The sequence below is a fragment of the Martes martes genome (assembly GCF_963455335.1).
Source record: "Martes martes genome assembly, chromosome: 1".
Classification (NCBI taxonomy): domain Eukaryota; kingdom Metazoa; phylum Chordata; class Mammalia; order Carnivora; family Mustelidae; genus Martes; species Martes martes.
The window spans coordinates 65385370-65403723 of NC_137888.1; the positions used below are offsets into that span (position 1 = coordinate 65385370).

The window sequence follows — 18354 nt, forward strand, 5'->3', positions numbered from 1 at the left end:
TTAAGGAAGAAGGATCATTATCTTCAGCCCTATATCACAACTTTTCTTTCTTTTTTTTTTAATTATTTTTAATGAAGCTATCCAAAACTAAGAGGAACTTTTTTTTTCACTTTGGAAAATTTACAAAGCTCAAGAGAAAGTTTCTGAGATAAATAAAACATTAGAAAGTACATTTCTTTTTTATAACAGAGGTTCAGCGTCCTCCTGGTTAATCTCCCTTAATGACTTCTCAATTGCTCTTTATCTGTAAGACCATTTATGATAATAAGCAGCTCTGAGCAGCAGCAGGGAGGGAAATCCATCCTCTGTGGTATTCGGATAACAGTCCACTGTCACTCCTGAGGCAGGATTAAGTGAGGGTGAGGGCAGACTGTGAACAAGGCTTTCACCAGACCAAAACCAGATAGGTCAACCTTTTGATGCTGCCACAAATAGAGCCTTATATTTAAAAGTTTGACATTCTTCCTTTTCTGCTCTTTATCTTCTTAAGCATTAAATGAGTTAATATTTGTAAAATACTAAACACTGCTGTATAGGGAAAGCTATATAAATAAAGTAATCATGAGAAAATGTTTATAAGGAGTCCTTTGCAAACCAATCTCCATGTAATCTAGTGGTTCATGGAACAAGTAATTCTGACCTTTACTTTCCTCCCTGGGGTATTATAATGTCTAGCATCTAATAAGAAAAGTCATGAGGATGCAAAATTCCATTATAAGAGTGCTGTGAACATAACAGATGGTCCATAATTTTATTTGGGAAGGGACAGGAAAAAGTAAAGATGTCAGAATAGATAAGATTAAAGACATAACAGGCAGTTTGCTAGGTTAAAAAAAAAGGTAGCATGAACCTCGTAACTGGCTTTAGAAACAAAAGGGCTCAAATACTTACAAGAACTTATACTCCCTAATATAAGCACCTGAGAAACAACAGTCACTAAGGAGACAATTTGCTAATTATGGTTGCTAAAACATTAGCTATGACTGACACAAATACATTCAAATATTTAACATTTATGTATCCACAGGAGGTATATCACAATTGTGGCTTAATACAAAGGAACCTTCCCATATTACAGGCTTTGACATGAAAAAAAGAACTTCTAAGGAAATAATCTAAATAAAACTTAATGGAAAATGGTTAAACACTGGTACACTGGGAAATAGTTATATGAAGTAAAAAAAATACTGTGCTTAGAAATCAAGAGGAATTATGGATCTAGGAACTTTAGACAGTATATACCAGAAATGAGGTCCAAAATATCAATTGGTCTTCTCCAAAGTCATATTTGTTTAGCCAAAAAGATTAAGTAATTTATTATTTGCCCTGCCCTCTCACCCCAAACCAGTGAAGTAGAAAGTAAGGAAAATATTGAATCTGGGAAGAAGAGAGTGTGAACAGGCAGAATTAAGCAAGTAAAACAGAAGAAACTGATTTTTTGTGCTTCCAAACTCCAGTAAGCACAATGATGTTAGTTATAGTTACTGTCATCATATGAACAGAAAGACCAAAAGGGCCGGGGATGCACAGCACAAAGTCTCCTTTAATTATCCTTCGCTTTCACAAAATTAAATGTGATCATAAATAGTGGCCCTTACAACAAGCTTTGTAATATTACACCTTTCTAACTTTTTCCCTCACCAAAGATAGGTTAAACTTGCCTCCCAGTGTTTAAGTCTCATTCTAGTCCTACCAAAGTCTTCCTGTTTCCCCTTTTCCTCCAATACTTCCACTTAAAATGACATAATTTTCCACTCTCTAATAAGCAGGTGGAACTATCATGGGGCTCCAGAAGCACCTAAGGAACACAGAGAGTTTAATATATATATACATATATATAAAGAACTAAAGACAAATATTCTAAAAAAGAAAATTCTTAAAAATTCATTCCCTTTATTATTTCATAAATAATTTCTGATATGACTAATGATATTCAGTGATTATATCTTAAGTTCAGAATCACTAGGGCCTGTGTTTTAGAATTCTTCCATTCAATTAGCAAAACTGTTCTGCTAGTTGGGCTAGGGTGGGAGATGTAGTAGAGAATGATGACTAATTTTAGAAAAATAACAAGTCTATCATAATATTCAGTACACACTTTCTGCAAGACCTACCTTCTCACCACTTGAGTAGAAGAAATAACGCAATCGGACTATGTTACAGTGATCTAGCTTTCTCATGATTTGGAGCTCTCGGTTCTGAAAAGGAAACACATGAAAATATTTTTTAAAGGATAAATACTATTAACCATAGTGACTAAGATTCGAAGAACTCATAACATTAAACACTACAAAGAGCAGGCTATGGATATGTTACTAAAAAGTATGGTCTAGGGGGTGGGGGCCTGGACAAAATAGGTGAAGGGGAATGAGAGGCACAAACTGCCCACTGTAAAATAAATAAGTCATAGGGATGAAAAGTAGGGCATAAGGAATATAGTCTATAATACAGTAATACACTTATCATGGTGAGAATTTCATAACCGCTGAAGCACCTACATTGCACACCTAAACTTAATATTATATGCCAGCTATACTTCAGTTAAAATTTAAGGTAAAAAATAACAAAATTTAAACAAAATAAAAAGTATGGTCTATAGACCAATGCTGACCTGCAACCTGTTTTTCACTAGTCTATGTTATTAGTCTACTACTTTCTACTACTCTGAAATAAGACAAACACAGAATTGAGAATAAGTGCTTAAAATGTTTTATAGAAATTTGATATAAGATTTCATATCTGTGAATCTTATAATAAAGATTGGGGCCTATACTTTGTATTTTTTTTAATTCTACTTTTCTAGTAACTGATTTGTACTGTATTTTACAAAAATATCAGTCTTTGATGAACTGGAAATTTTTAAAATTAGTATTTCACCACTAATAGCTTGAGAAGCAACGTGTACAGGATGTTAAGAGATAGATGGAATAAGCTACCACTACTGTAATCTACTGCAACTATAATAAAAATCAAACTTCTCACTAAACAAGTGAATTTGGGTGCAAAGAGCTCTTACAAGCCCTACTATCTTCCAAGGTACAGTTAAAAAAAAAAAAAAAATCCGAGAGCCCAAAAGAAGGGCTAGTTGCTAAGTTAAAATATGCATGTTAGAAATTGTACAGTCCTGATAAATTTATAGACCACACAATTAATTTTTTCCTTTGGGGAATTTCAAAGTTATGTTCATTCTTCATGAAAAGAAAGCATTAAATATGATGCCTTTCTTTGCAGTAATAAATGTGAAGAGTATATATTAACAAAGAAGATAAATTCCAAAAATATACTTGGTTATCAGAAATCTAATAAATAAAGGCCAAATTACATAACACAGAGAAAATATTACAAAGTACTGGCTATATGCACGGAAATATAAAATTACAATTTTGGGAGAGCTAAAAAACATACAGTTATATACCTGGGAATCTGGAAGGAAAAATGCTTTATGGTTAGAAAAAGAAGGGCCCCTCCTCCAAAAAAAGAGGGGCTGGAGATTGCACAGCAGATGAGGAGCTTAATAAGCAGAACTGTCCTACAGCAGAGTGGGTTCCAGTTCTTAGAAGATGATACTAGAAATATGCAAATGTTTATCCTCCTCTAGAAACTTCCAACTGGCTCTACGATTGTTCTAGCATGTCACCTCGGGAAAATTGGAAACTCGAAGGGACTCTCCTCTATCCCTTTAAATTGGCTGTGAGAGCCGGGTTCATGTACAGTGATATTTGAAATTCTTTTATAGGTACACCTGGGTGGCTCAGTTGGTTAAGCAGTTGACTCTTGATACCAGCTCAGGTCACAATCTCAGAGTCCTGGAATGGAGCCCCATGTCAGGATCCACACTCAGTGGGGAGGCTACCTAAGGATTCTCTCTCTCCCTCTCCCCTTCCCTCCACTTGTGCTCTCTTTTAAATAAATAAATAAATCTTTTTTTAAAAATAAGAAAACATTTATTTTATAGAACATCAATCTTTCATCCCATTACTTGTTATAAAATGTCTATAGCTGAAGCAATAAACAAAAAAACTCAGTACAGTATAATTGCTTTAATAAAGATAACGGAAGTCACATTCTAAGTTTTAACTGTTGACAGAGAACACAAACTTCACCAATTTAAAAACTGGGTCTGTTTGCATTTTAAACTGATGCTGAGTTGGGAAGTATATCTATACTTTGCCAGTTCACATCTACATAGCTAGTTTTGTGGAATAACTGCTAGTAAGCTAAGACTCTCAAGATATTAAGATGGCTTTTAAGATTGTTTTTCAACATAGCCAACTATGTTAAAATAAGCCATTTTCCAGACTCATTAACCAAGTTATAAAAGAGAACTATTAAATTCTCAGATAACAGAAGCTGTGTAAGTTTATGAATACCATCTTTTACCAGAAAGAACGCATAAGTGAAGCAAATACATGGACCTAAATATTCATCCACCCTTACTCTTTTGATATATTCTATTCCTTTTTAAAGTCTTAATTTTTCTCATCTTCAAATTCCCTAAAAGGTCTAAAATATAAATTTCATAGAGCAACATTTATAAGTATTAATCATATCAACACTGGGCCAACAAAGTTAATGCCTGAATGCATTTAAATATACAACTATCACAAGCCTAGCCACTGCTACTTAGTCATTCTTTATTAATTCACTAATGACATACTAATTCTACACAAAACACTTTTATTCTACAAATACTGTGCACCTATACTATGCCAGGCATTTTTCGTAATGTTAAGGATATGGCTGTGAACAAGAGCAAGTACCTACCTTCATGAAACTTACAGTCTATGGAGGAGAGTGAGGAAGAAGGAATATATTTTCACGTAGCTTAAGGAGACAGAGCATGATACAGACAAGGAGCTGTATTTTGGATAGGGAAGTCAGAACACACCTCATAAAGGGGTAAGATCTGAACACAAAACTGAATGATATGATAATAACCATGTGAAGATATGTGAGAAGAGCACTGTAGTTTATAGAAACCTCCAAATGTAAAAAGAGGTGGATAGGTAATATCAAGGAATAGCTGTGACTGAGTAAAGGAAGAGAAGCTCAGAGAAGGTAAGCAGGGGGTATGTCTATAAACTCTTTTAATCACAGTAAGAAACTGAGTTTCATACTAAATGTAAAGGAAAGCCAAAGTCATTTTGATCAGGAAAATGACATAATCTGATTTACCCTTTTTAAAGGATCATTCTAAAAACCGAAGAGAATAAATTTGATGGAGAAAGTGGTTCAAGAGTTCTGTTTTCCATCTATTAAGTTTCAAATATTTACTGGCCATCCAAGTGAAAATACTGTGAGGCTCAAGGAAGAAGTTGTTGAAGCCAGAAATATACATCTGGGAGTCATCTTCAAAAAGGGAACTTAAGGGTAACATGGGTGGCTCAGTCATTAAGCATCTGCCATCAGCTTGGGTCATGATCCCAGGGTCCTGGGATTGAGCTCTGCATCAGGTTCCCTACTCAGTGGAAAGCATGCTTCTCCATCTTCCACTCCCTCTGCTTGTGCTTCCTCTCTCGCTGTCTCTCTCTCTGTCAAATAAATAAATAAAATCTTTTTAACAAAGGGGGGGGGCCTTAAAGCAAGGGAACCCAATGGTATCACCTAGGGAAGATACTGAGATCAAAATACATAAATAAATATTCAGAGGTATGAGAAGGAGCAGATCACATGGAAAAGTAATGAAGTAGGACGAAAAACAGGAGAGAATGTTATCTTTCAAGCAAATTAAAAAACGTTTTCAGAAACCGACTACGAATATCATTCTTAATGGAGAAAAACTGAGAGCTTTTCCACTAAGGTCAGGAACACGACAGGGATGTCCATTATCACCACTGCTATTCAACATAGTACTAGAAGTCCTAGCCTCAGCAATCAGACAATAAAAAGAAATCAAAGGCATCCAAATCGGCAAAGAAGTCAAACTACCACTCTTTGCAGATGATATGATACTATATGTGGAAAACCCAAGAGACTCCACTCCAAATCTACTAGAACTTATACAGGAATTCAGTAAAGTGTCAGGATATAAAATCAATGCACAGAAATCAGTTGCATTTCTGTACACCAATAAGAAGACAGAAGAAAGAGAAATTAAAGAGTCAATCCCATTTACAATTGCACCCAAAATCATAAGATACCTAGGAATAAACCTAACCAAAGAGGCAAAGAATCTATACTCAAAAAACTATAAAGTACTCATGAAAGAAATTGAGGAAATCACAAAGAAATGGAAAATGTTCCATGCTCATGGATTGGAAGAACAAATATTATGAAAACGTCTATGCTACCTAAAGCAATCTACACATTTAATGCAATCCCTATCAAAATCCCATCCTTTTTTTTTCAAAGAAATGGAACAAATAATCCTAAAGTTTATATGGAACCAGAAAAGACCTCGAATAGCCAGAGGAATACCAAAAAAAGAAAGTCAAAGTTGGTGGCATCACAATTCCAGACTTCAAGCTCTATTACAAAGCTATCATCATCAAGACAGGGTGGTACTGGCACAAAAACAGACACATAGATCAGTGGAACAGAATAGAGAGCTCAGAAATAGACCCTCAACTCTATGGTCAACTAATCTTCAACAAAGCAGGAAAGAATGTCCAATGGAAAAAAGCCTCTTCAACAAATGGTGTTGGGAAAACTGGACAGCCACATGCAGAAAAATGAAACTGGACCATTTCCTTATACCACACACGAAAATAGACTCAAAATGGATGAAGGACCTCAATGTGAGAAAGGAATCCATCAAAATCCTTGAAGAGAACACGGGCAGCAACCTCTTCGACCTCAGCCGCAGCAACTTCTTCCTAGGAACATTGCCAAAGGCAAGGGAAACAAGGGCAAAAATGAACTATTGGGACTTTATCCAGATCAAAAGCTTTTGCACGGCAAAGGAAACAGTTAACAAAACCAAAAGGCAACTGGCAAAATGGGAGAAGATATTGCAAAATGGGAGAAGATATGCAAATGACATATCAGATAAAGGGCTACTATCCAAAAATCTATAAAGAACTTATCAAACTCAATACCCAAAGAACAAATAATCCAATCTAGAAATGGGCAGAGGACATGAACAGACATTTCTGCAAAGAAGATATCCAGATGGCCAACAGACACATGAAAAAGTGCTCCACATCACTTGACATCAAGGAAATACAAATCAAAACAACAATGAGATACTACCTCACATCAATGAGAATGGCTAAAATTAACAAGTCAGGAAATGACAGATGCTGGTGAGGATGCGGAGAAAGGGGAACCCTCCTACACTGTTGGTGGGAATGCAAGCTGGTGCAACCTCTCTGGAAAACAGCATGGAGGTTCCTCAAAAAATTGGAAATAGAGCTACCCTACGACCCAGCAATCGCAGTACTGGGTATTTACCCTAAAGATACAAATGTAGTGATCCGAAGGGGCACATGCACCCAAATGTTTATAGCAGCAATGTCCACAATAGCCAAACTATGGAAAGAACCTAGATGTCCATCAACAGATGAATGGATAAAGAAGATGTGGTGTATACACACACACACACACACACACACACACACACACACACAGGAATACTATGCAGCCATCAAAAGAAATGAAATCTTGCCATTTGCGACGACGTGGATAGAACTAGAGGGTATTATGCTCAGCAAAAAAAGTCAGAGGAAGAAATTTATCATATGATCTCCCGGATATAAGGAAGTTGAGATGCAACGTGGGAGGTTTGGGGGTGGGAAAAGAAAAATTAAACAAGGTGGGATCAAGAGGGAGACAAACCATAACAGACTCTTAATGTCACAAAACAAACTGAGGGTTGCCGGGGGGAGGGGGGTCGGGAGAGGGTGGTGGGGTTATGGACATTGGGGAAGGTATGTGCTATGGTGAGTGCTGTGAAGTGTATAAACCTGGTGATTCACAGACCTATACCCCTGGGGCTAATAATATATTATATGTTAATAAAAAATTAATTATAAAAACAAAACAAAACAAAAATGCTTTCAGAAAAAGGCAGTGACCATTTATGTTGAAAGCTGCTGAAAGGCTGACTGAGATGAAAGCAGAAAACTGGTAATTGGAAAGGGTAAATGCAGGATGCCAGTGACTCTTATAAAAAAGTGCCTTCAGTAGAACAGCGCTAACAAAAGTTTGACTAGAGTGAATTAAACTGGGCCTAGAAGACATGGGGGAAAGGAGTAAGAAGTCAGAAAGTTTCAAAAGGGCAATATTTCCAGCTATAGTGGAATAAAGAGATTGGCAAATCCGTTCCCCCTTAAAACACCTATAAAAAGGACAACACTGTAGGGGTATCTGGGTGGCTTAGTCAGTTAAGTTATCTGACTCTTAGTTCAGATCCTGAGGTCCTGAGATCCAGCTCTGGGTAGGGCTCCTCACTCAGCAGGGAGTCTGCTTGAGATTCTCTCTCTCCCTCTGCCCCTCACCCGCTCCCCCTAGCACAAGCAGACACAAGCTCTCTCTCTCCCTCTCTCAAAATAAACAAATCTTTAAAAAAAAAAAAAAAGGACTACACTGTAGAAACAACCATTTCAAGGCTCTGGAAATAAATCAAAGGCAACAACATATCAAGTAGCATTCACTCTTTAAAAAAAGCTGCTAGACACAGCAGGCAGGACAGTAGGGATCAGTGACCTTTTTGCCAGGGGAAGCTACCATCTCCAACCAATGCTGCCCAGCTCAGAGACTGAGGCAGTTTTATCAGGGCAGGAAAACCAGGAATTTTGCCTAGAGAGGGGGCTACCATTCTCTTAGTAAAGACAGAAAAACCCATGTCCAGTGGCACTAGCAGTAAAAATAATAAATCTGATAGGAAACAAAGTGAGAAAGCTCACAGCTCTATTACCCTGAGGATAAAGTCCCAGCTGGGGAAAATGACAGACTTGGCAGAACACTAAAAAATTTAACAGGGAGATCCTGGACATGAGAGGCACAAAGGGGATAAATAAGCTCTCTACATATTCCTGGTTGACTGAAAAGTTGTGTACATATGCAGGGAAAATCCAACAGGGCCTCAGACAAAGTAAAAGCTGAGGCCAACTTAAAAACTGGCCAAATTTTGGGGCACCTGGTTGGCTCAGTCATTTAAGTGCCTGCCTTTGCCTTGGGTCCTGATCCCAGGATCCTGGGATAGAGCCCCGCATCAGGCTCCCTGCTCAGCGGGGAGTCTGCTTCTCCCTCCTTCCCCCCGCTTGTTGTGTGTGTGTGTCTCTTCCTCTCTAGAAAGAGAGGCCAAATTTTAAATGGACACCCCCACCCATGTACAGAATCATCAAAAAATGATGGAAGCCTTATAAACTTAAGATGTTTGAGCACAGTCTCTAACCATAACAGACTGCCCACTAAAATATACAGACATGGTCAGCCTGTGAAAAATATCAGGCTAAAAAACCGAAATTAGAATAAAAAAATTAACACAGAATATAGGCATTTCAAACTGTAAAAGTAAAAAGATTCTACAGATTAGATGCAGGTAAGTTACAAAAAAAGAAAAAAAAAAGGAACATCCCAAAATAACAACCTTCAGAAGATTTTAAAAAAATCAGAATTCAGAGTTGCTACAATATATTATCTGAATGTCCAACCGTAAAAATATTTAAAAGTTTTTTTAAAAGGAAGAAAAGATAAAAGAAAATGTGAGACATACAGACAACAGATAGAGCTGACCCTACTCTTAGGTTAAAAAAAAAAAAAGCAGCTAATAGAAAGTGACGCTGGGTAGACACAGCTGTTATATTTAGCAGACAAGAATACAAAGTAGCTATTCTATTGAAAAACATAAGGACCTGAAACCACAAAACTCCTAAAAGAAAACAGAGGGAGTCGTAAGCTTCCTGGCACAAGTCTTGACAATGATTATTTTAAATTTGACAACAAAAGCAAAGGCAACAACAGCAAAAATAAACAAGTGGAACTACATCAAATTAAAAAGCTTTTGCACAGAAAATAAAATCAGCAACAAAATGAAAGGCAGCAATGGGAGTATGTAATGGGAGAAAATATTTTCAAATCATATATGAGATAGGGGTTAATATCTAAAATATATAAAGAATTCACATGACTCAACAGCAAACAAACAAACAAAAAACAAGCCAATTAAAAACTGGGCAAAGACCCAAATAGACATTTTTCCTAAGAACACATACAAATAGCCAATAGGTAATGAAAAAGTATCCAACATCACTAATCATCAGGGAAATGCAAATCAAAATCAAAATGAGATATCATTTCACACGTGTTAGAATGGCTATCATCAAAAAGATAAGAGATAAAGTGGTGATGAGGATGTAGAGAAAAGGGAACTTTGTGTACTGGTGGTAGGAAATTAAACTGATGCAGCTACTAAGAAAAACAGTATGGAGGTTCTTCAAAATATTAAAGATAGAACTACTGTGATCCACCAATTACACTTAAATCATTATTTTGAGGAGTTACCTGTACTCCCATATTCACTGCAGCATCACTCACAATAGCCAAGACAGGGAAACAACCTAAGTGTCTATCAACAGATGAATGGATAAAGAAAATTTGATATAGATAGATATCATTCAGCCAGAAGAAGGACATTCTGACGTTTGCAACATGGATGAACCTTGAGGTCATTATGCTAAGTGAAATAAATCAGAAAAGAAAGACAAATGCTATATATCATTTATATGTGGAATCTAAAAACCCAAACTCATACAAAGATACTAGAAGGGTTGTCACCAGGGGCTGGAGAGAGGGGAAAAGAGATGTTGGTCAGAGTACAAACTTCTAGTTATAACATGGATAAGTCCTGAGAATCTTACCTATACACCATGGTGAATACAGTTAGTAACATCATACCTTACATTTCAAAGTTGCAAAGTTGCTTACATGTTCTCATCACAAAAAGAAATGGTAATTATAAGGTGTGACATTAATGGTATGGCGGTAATCAGTTTGCAATATATAAATACATCAAATGAACATACTGTACACCTTAAACAAACACTATGTTATATATCAATTATATCAATATAAAATCAGGAAACTTTTAAAATATAGAATAAATATGTTCAAAGAGTTAAGGGAAATCATATATTAAAAATTAAAAATTAAAGAAAAATACAATTACACAAGTAGAAAATTTCAAATAAAGAAATACTTTTAAATACTTTTGAAACTTGGAAACACTAGAGTTGAAAAGTGTAACAAAGTGAAAGACTCAAGATATGAGATGATATTTTTTAAAAAATCTGTGAACAAGGGGCACCTGGGTAGCTCAGTGGGTTAAAGCCTCTGCCTTCGGCTCAGGTCCTGATCCCAGGGTCCTGGGATCGAGCCCCGCAGCAGGCTCTCTGCTCAGCAGGGAGCCTGCTTCCCCCTTTCTCTGCTTGCCTCTCTGCCTACTTGTGATCTCTGTCAAATAAATAAATAAATAATCTTTAAAAAAAAATCTGTGAACTTAAAAACAAAGAAATAAATTATCCAATTGAAAAAACAAAGGGAAAAAAGAGACTGCGGAAAAATGAACAGGGCCTCAGAGGCCTCATATGGGATAATAGCACACCTACCAACATATGTATAAGGGCAACATCAAAAAAAAAAAAAAAAGGAAAAAGAAAAAAGAAAAAATTCGAAGAAATAACTGCTGAAAACTCCTAAAATTTGATGAAAAACACTAATCTACTGACCACAAAACTTAATGAACCCTAAGCTAAATGAACCCCAAAAGGATAAATACAAAGCGATCCACATCTAGGCACATAACTTTTGAACTGAAGCCACAAAGAAAAAAATCATGAAAACGGTAACAAAAAATGGTTTATAACATACATGGGAAAAATAATGCAATAAATAGCTGATTAATCATCAGACTGATGAATGCCAGGAGGCAAAAAAATAAGATAGAATAAAACTTAAAAATCCTGACACACCTGGGTGGCTCAAATGGTTAAAGCATCTGCCCTAGGCTCTGGTCACGATCTCCAGGTCCTGGGATCCAGCCCCATGTCAGACTCCCAGTTCAGCAGGCACTCTGCTTCTCCCTCTCCCCCTGCTTGTGCGCGCACACACTCTCTCTCTCTCTCAAATGAGTAAAAATCTTAAAAAAAAACAAAACAAACAAAAAAACTAAAAATCCTGTCAACCAAGAACGCTACATACAGAAAAATTATTCTTCAAATGTGACAGGAAAAATACATTCCCAGATTTATTCTTTTTTTTTAAGATTTTATGTATTCATTCGAGAGAGAGAGAAAGAAAGAGAGCGCACGCACAAGCAGGGGAGTGGCAGAGGGAAATGGAGAAGTAGGTTCCCCGTAAGCAAGGAGTACAACAATGTAGGGCGCTAACCCAGGACCCCAGGATTGTGACATGGGCTGAAAGCAGACGTTTAACCAAGCAAGCCACCCAGGCAACCTACCCCCCACCCCAATTTATTTTTAAGTGGAGAATATTCTATAGTAGAAGACCTGACTTTAAGAAATACTGATGCAAGTTTCTCAGACTGAAAAGAAATGACATCAGGAGATAATTTGATCCACAAGGAGAAATGAGAGCACCAGAAATGGTAAATATAATTAAGAAAATATAAAGACTATAAATATATTTTTTCTTTTCTTCCCTTAATTTCACTAAATACATATATTAAATAAAGCAATTACAGTAATAGTGTATGAATTGGTTTATAACATAAATAGATGTAACACACGTGACAATAATGGCAGGAAAAGAGGGATGGGAAAATGAAGCTGTACTGGTGAAAGGGTGCTATGTTTTACTGGAATTAAGCTAGTGTAACCTGAAGCAGACATATAAACTGAAATGTACACTGTAATTCCTAAAGTAACCACTAAGAAAGTAATTTCTGTAATGCTTAAAAAAAAAAAAAATCAACCCTGGACCCACAATGGTACCTTAAAAAATGAAGGCAATACATGCAAACAAAGGAACAAAAACATGAGAGAGAAACAGAACAAAGAGGACCATGGCACAGGTAATTCCAATCCTAACAAAAACTACATAGTATGTAATTAACTAAGCACACAATCAAAAGCAGAGATAGTCAGACTGGATAAGAAAGAAAACTCCAGCTACATTTTTTCTACAGTAAATATACTTTAGATTCAAAGACACAAACAGGTTGAAGGTAAAAGGATGGGAAAAGATACACCATGCAAACAGCAACCAAAAGATACCTGGAGTGGTAATGTTATTAGCAAAGTAAATTCTGAGAGCTAGAGATTCTCCCATGTCCTACCAGATAAAGTCTAAATCACTTCATGTTTTAGTTCCTTCTTACTAGCTTCATCCTATCTTCCACTCATAACCAATATGATCACAACTAGATTCCACTTCTCACTCTTTCTGACCATATTATTTCATCCCCAATTCTAAGCCACTGATTACACCATCACTGGAATGTTTACACCCTTCCTCCCACCTACACACATTCTACCCATCTTTAAAGTTCCTATTTAACTCCCACCTCTTTCACAAGGCCATCCCCAGCTGTTCCAACTCACTAATCTCTGATCTCTAAATTCCTGCTGCACCTTGAAATATTTTGGAATTTATTATATACTCTCTTGGCTCTTTTTATTTTTGCAAACTATATTTCAGTGCTGTTATATAAAAGAACACTTTTCAAAAAGTACCTTATAGAAAGCAGATATTACATTGCAGTGACTATAGAGAAACACACACACACACACACACCCCGCATGTCCAACTAACTTACTATATAAGTGCCTTAACAGGAAAAGCTGAATTTTTTATCTTCCTATATCAGCTGCAGAGCTCTCAATACTCTGGTTACTGTCTTTCATAGAATAAATTCCGTTTCTGTAACTGCTTCTATCTTACAACTTGCTACAGACCAGTATTTTCCAAATTATGGGTTCAGCCAATCAGGATTGAGAAGGGGGTGGTAAGGAGAAGAGAAGGGAATAAGAACTTTAATATAACAGAACTACGGACTTTTTAACCAAACTTATTTCCATTATTTTGCTGTGCACTGGTTTGCAATATAAAATGTATTTTGTACTATAGGATCATAGTTAATAACTTAAAATCCATTGTAGAAAAATAACTTGTCTATATAAACACAATTTTTTCCAATATAGAAAAGATAAGGGGCGCGTGGGTGGCTCAGTGGATTAAAGCCTCTGCCTTCGGCTCAGGTCATGATTCCAGGGTCCTGGGATCAAGCCCCGCATCGGGCTGTCTGCTCAGCAGGGAGCCTGCTTCCTCCTCTCTCTCTCTCTCTGCCAGCCTCTCTACTTGTGATCTCTTGTCTGTCAAATAAATAAATAAAATCTTTTAAAAAAAAAAAGATAAAAAGTTATTGGTAAACTAAATTCTTATTTACCATTCCCATCTAAAAAAATAAAGTAACTGCTCAAGATGGAATAAATACCACACCCATATAAGAAAACCTGAAAGCCACATTTAAAGGAAAAATTATCCTTTTAGTTTAAGCAATAGTCATTAACATATATCATCTTTTTTTTTAAAGATTTATTTATTTATTTGACAGAGAGATTTTATTTATTTATTTGACAAGTAGGCAGAGAGGCAGGCAGAGAGAGAGGGGGAAGCAGGCTCCCTGCTGAGCAGAGAGCCCAATGCAGTGCTCGATCCCAGGACTCTGAAACCATGACCTGAGCCAAAGGCAGAGGCTTAACCCAATGAGCCACCCAGGCGCCCCTATCATATTCTAAATAGACAGAGGTTATGTTCATTTTGACATCATTTGACACATCACACTTCAAAAGAAGAGGAAAACAAAAACTTCCAGAAGCTAAAAAGCATTGAGTCAAGGGATTCCCAAAAGGGTACTTAATGCACCCTTATATAAAGTTCATTAAAGGAAAAGCTAACTTTCAGGTGAAGTAACAACCAGCAAGTAATAATACTGTGGACATATGATAGGCAGCCTGTGGCTATCATCATCTTTTCTTCTTCACCAAATTTCATTCTGTTGATCTTTCCTACCATAGAAAGCTCCACTTTCATAAAATATAGTAAAATAGCACTGACTTCAAAGGTTTTGCCTCAAAGAACGACTCTTAGTTTTGGCTTGGGTCATTATCTCAGGGTCGTAAGATCAAGCCTCCGTTCGGGCTCACATTCAGCAGAGTCTGCTTAAGGTTCTCTCCCTCCCCAACACTCTCTATTTATGTGCACATGCTGCTCTCTCTCTCTAAATAAATAAATAAAATCTTAAAAAAAAAAAAAAAGATCATCCAGAGTTCCATCACCCAACCTTTGTAATCACATTAGGACTGAAAAATTGTTTAATCCCTCTCTAAATCTTTGATTACACAGTAAGTTCGGACCCTGCAATTGGCTAAAGTATCTCAAAATAACTTCACGTATATAATAATTATTTTGAAGGCAACTATGTGTCAGAGCCAGGACTCTGAGTGTATAGAAATTCATAGTCCTTAAATATTTCATATTCTAATGGGTAAGCCAACCCAACAATTACAACACAAGTGAAAACTCTAGCTCACTTGGAAAGTGCTACAGGTAAATGGGGATTGGACCTAAGAAAAATTTGCTTACTAGTACCTTGAAAAATCCTGGAAAGGGGCGGTGGAAAGTCTAAGAAGTCATAAGGAACCACTGATCTGCTCTAAGCAAGAGATTTGTTTTGGGAAGATCACTGGTTCTGAAAAAAAAATTTTTAAGGAAGAGAAGACAAATTAAACCAGGAGCTGCACTGAGGTAGAAAAAGTAAAGATAGATGCAAGAGAATGAGAGATTAACTGAGAGGCAGATCAACAGTTATTTGATCACCTGCTGCTATAGGTTTGGTAACTGGAAGGAAGGGGAGTGATACTATCAAGCTTCTGACTCATGTGACTATTAACATGACAGTAGAGTTCACTGGCCTAGGAAGCTGTTTTGGAAGAAGAAAGGAATGAGTTCAGTTTGGGACATGTTTACTGAAATGACTGAAGGACACAGATGGAAAAGTCCAGAAAGCAATATAATACGTTCATCTTATCCTCTAGCAAGAGGTCTAGCTGGTTCTTGAAACCATAGGAATAGATAAAATTGCCTGTAAATTACGAAAAAGAAGTAGCCAGAGTCTCCAGCAGCAGAGAAGTCTATAAAGGACACTAATAAACTGGTCAGGCAGTATAATCTGGACCGTGCTGTCACAAAAGCCCCAAGACAGGTAAGACATTCTCAAGACGATCCTGAAGAATATCAACATATAGGCAGACAGATGAAAAAGAATCATAGAAGAGAAACAGAATGAGCAAGCATGTAAAAGATGAGCCACTAAAATAATAACCTATATTAAGGGTCAACAAACATTTTCTATAAAGGGCCAGATTATAACTACTTTGGCTTGCAGGCCATAGTCTCTGTTGCAATTACTTAATTCTACAGTTATGGTGGAAAAGCAGTCAACAAAATATGTAAAGGAATAGGCATGCCTATGTTCCAATAAAACTTTATTTACAAAAATAGGCAACATGTGCACAGTGTGCAATCTCCTGCTCTAGAAGCCAAGGACAGAAAGTTCCTTATATATTCAATCTCTTTCGCACTTACTATACATAGATATTAAAAAACATATTTCTTACATATATCATATACAGAGTGGACTTTCTAATATCAACTAATGTTCTGGAAATACACAATAACATTTTTCTTTTACATTACTGTAATTAGATAGTATATAAATAAAAACTTAAATTGTGAATTATAGTTATAAAATACATACTGCTCAGGCAGGCTTAAAATTTTCTACAAAGAAATCCCAAATTTATAGGAATAATAAACAGGATTCATGCATGCAAATTTTCCCAATCAGTCCCACAAACAACTTGCTCAGCACAGAAAGGGAAAAGTAATGGGAAACCGAAAGGATGCCTGAGAGCCTAAAGGACTCCTATTCCCAGCCAGCTAATATGGAGTGATATAAATATAAAAATAAGGGTTCTTAAAGGCTCAGTTTTCAAAGGCCTGAGCATGTTAAGTCAAATCTAACTTAAATGCAACACTGCTTCAACCCTGTATCATTGAAATATTATTATTAGCATAACAGTGATGGTGCCAACAACTACAGGATTAATGAAAATCAAGAACCAGGTATCCTGCTAAGAGCTTTATCTTCCTGACTTCATTAAATCCTCTCCATGAACCATTTAAGTAGGCAACAGTATCAATCCCCACTTAGAAAGGGGGTGAAGGCATAGTGAGGTTAAGAAATTTGCGGTCAAAGAGCAGGGACAAGATTTAAACCAGGTGTGTCAGATTCCTAAACCCATACTCTTAACTACCACAACAAGATGTAACTCAATTACATCAACTTCATTTATTACTATATGCTTGAGGAATACAGTGACAATAAAGCAGGACCTCCGTACTGAAACCACTTACAATTCAAAAGAAGACAAGTACACAAGTATCCAATAATGATACCACATAACAGAAAATGTTAAGTGCCTTTAGAGGTATCCAAAAAAAAAGAAAAGGATGTGGGGGGGCACCTGGGTGGCTCAGTCGGTTACGCGGCTGCCTTCAGCTCAGGTCATGATCCCAGAGTCCTGAGATCAAGCCCTGCATCTGGCTCCCTGCTCACTGGGGAGCCTGCTTCTCCCTCTCCCTCTGCTGCTACCCTGCTTGTATTCTCTCTCTCTGTCAAATAATTAAATTTTTAAAAAAATCTTTAAAAAAATGATGTGAGAGTTTTGAAAAGATAAAGAACACTTCTTCATTACATTTAAAAAGCTTTTTCATGAAAGCGTACACAGTAAGTTACATATTAACTAGCAACTCCTCCCTGGGACCATTAGCTTTTCTGAATACATGAACAAAAACTCAAAACAAAAACAAAAACAAAAACAAAAACAAACAAAAAAACACCTCTTCCTCGCTAAGAAGAAACCAGAAAGGAGACATATCATCCTATATACCACCAGAATACAATCCAACTAAAAACTCAGGCTACTATAGGGATTGTGCCTATATGCTATAAATTATGATTTCCACAAAAAGAGATGATCAGTTGGTCACTCTTTGAAATGCTTTCTCAAAAAAAAAAAAGAAAAGAAAAAGAAATAAAATGAAATGCTTTCTCCACAATTTTTCCTTCCTCCCTGGCTAAATTCACTGTTTCTTTTACTAGTTCTTTCTAATCTCTCTATTTTCTAAATAACGGAATAGACAGAACTTGGGGTCTCACCTCTTTTCAACTACCTCTATGATCTCTTCCAGTCTCAGGACTTTAAAGGCTGATGATTCCCAGTTTTATATCCCCAGACTAGATCTCTCCTGTGTACTCCAGAATCTTTCAGCCAACTAACTACATGTCAGTTCTTCTAACATATATCTCAATTTGACATGTCATGAGCT

General features: G+C 36.5%; 1 protein-coding gene across 2 annotated transcripts in view; it reads right to left on the reverse strand.

The window, feature by feature from the left end:
- GSK3B (glycogen synthase kinase 3 beta) overlaps window positions 1-18354 on the reverse strand; it is a 210069-nt gene that overhangs the window by 104642 nt on the left and 87073 nt on the right. For both annotated transcript variants that reach the window (XM_080807994.1, XM_080807993.1), the window contains exon 3: window positions 2115-2198. In XM_080807994.1, the coding sequence (XP_080664120.1) occupies window positions 2115-2198 (84 nt within the window). The remainder of the gene's footprint in view (window positions 1-2114; window positions 2199-18354) is intronic.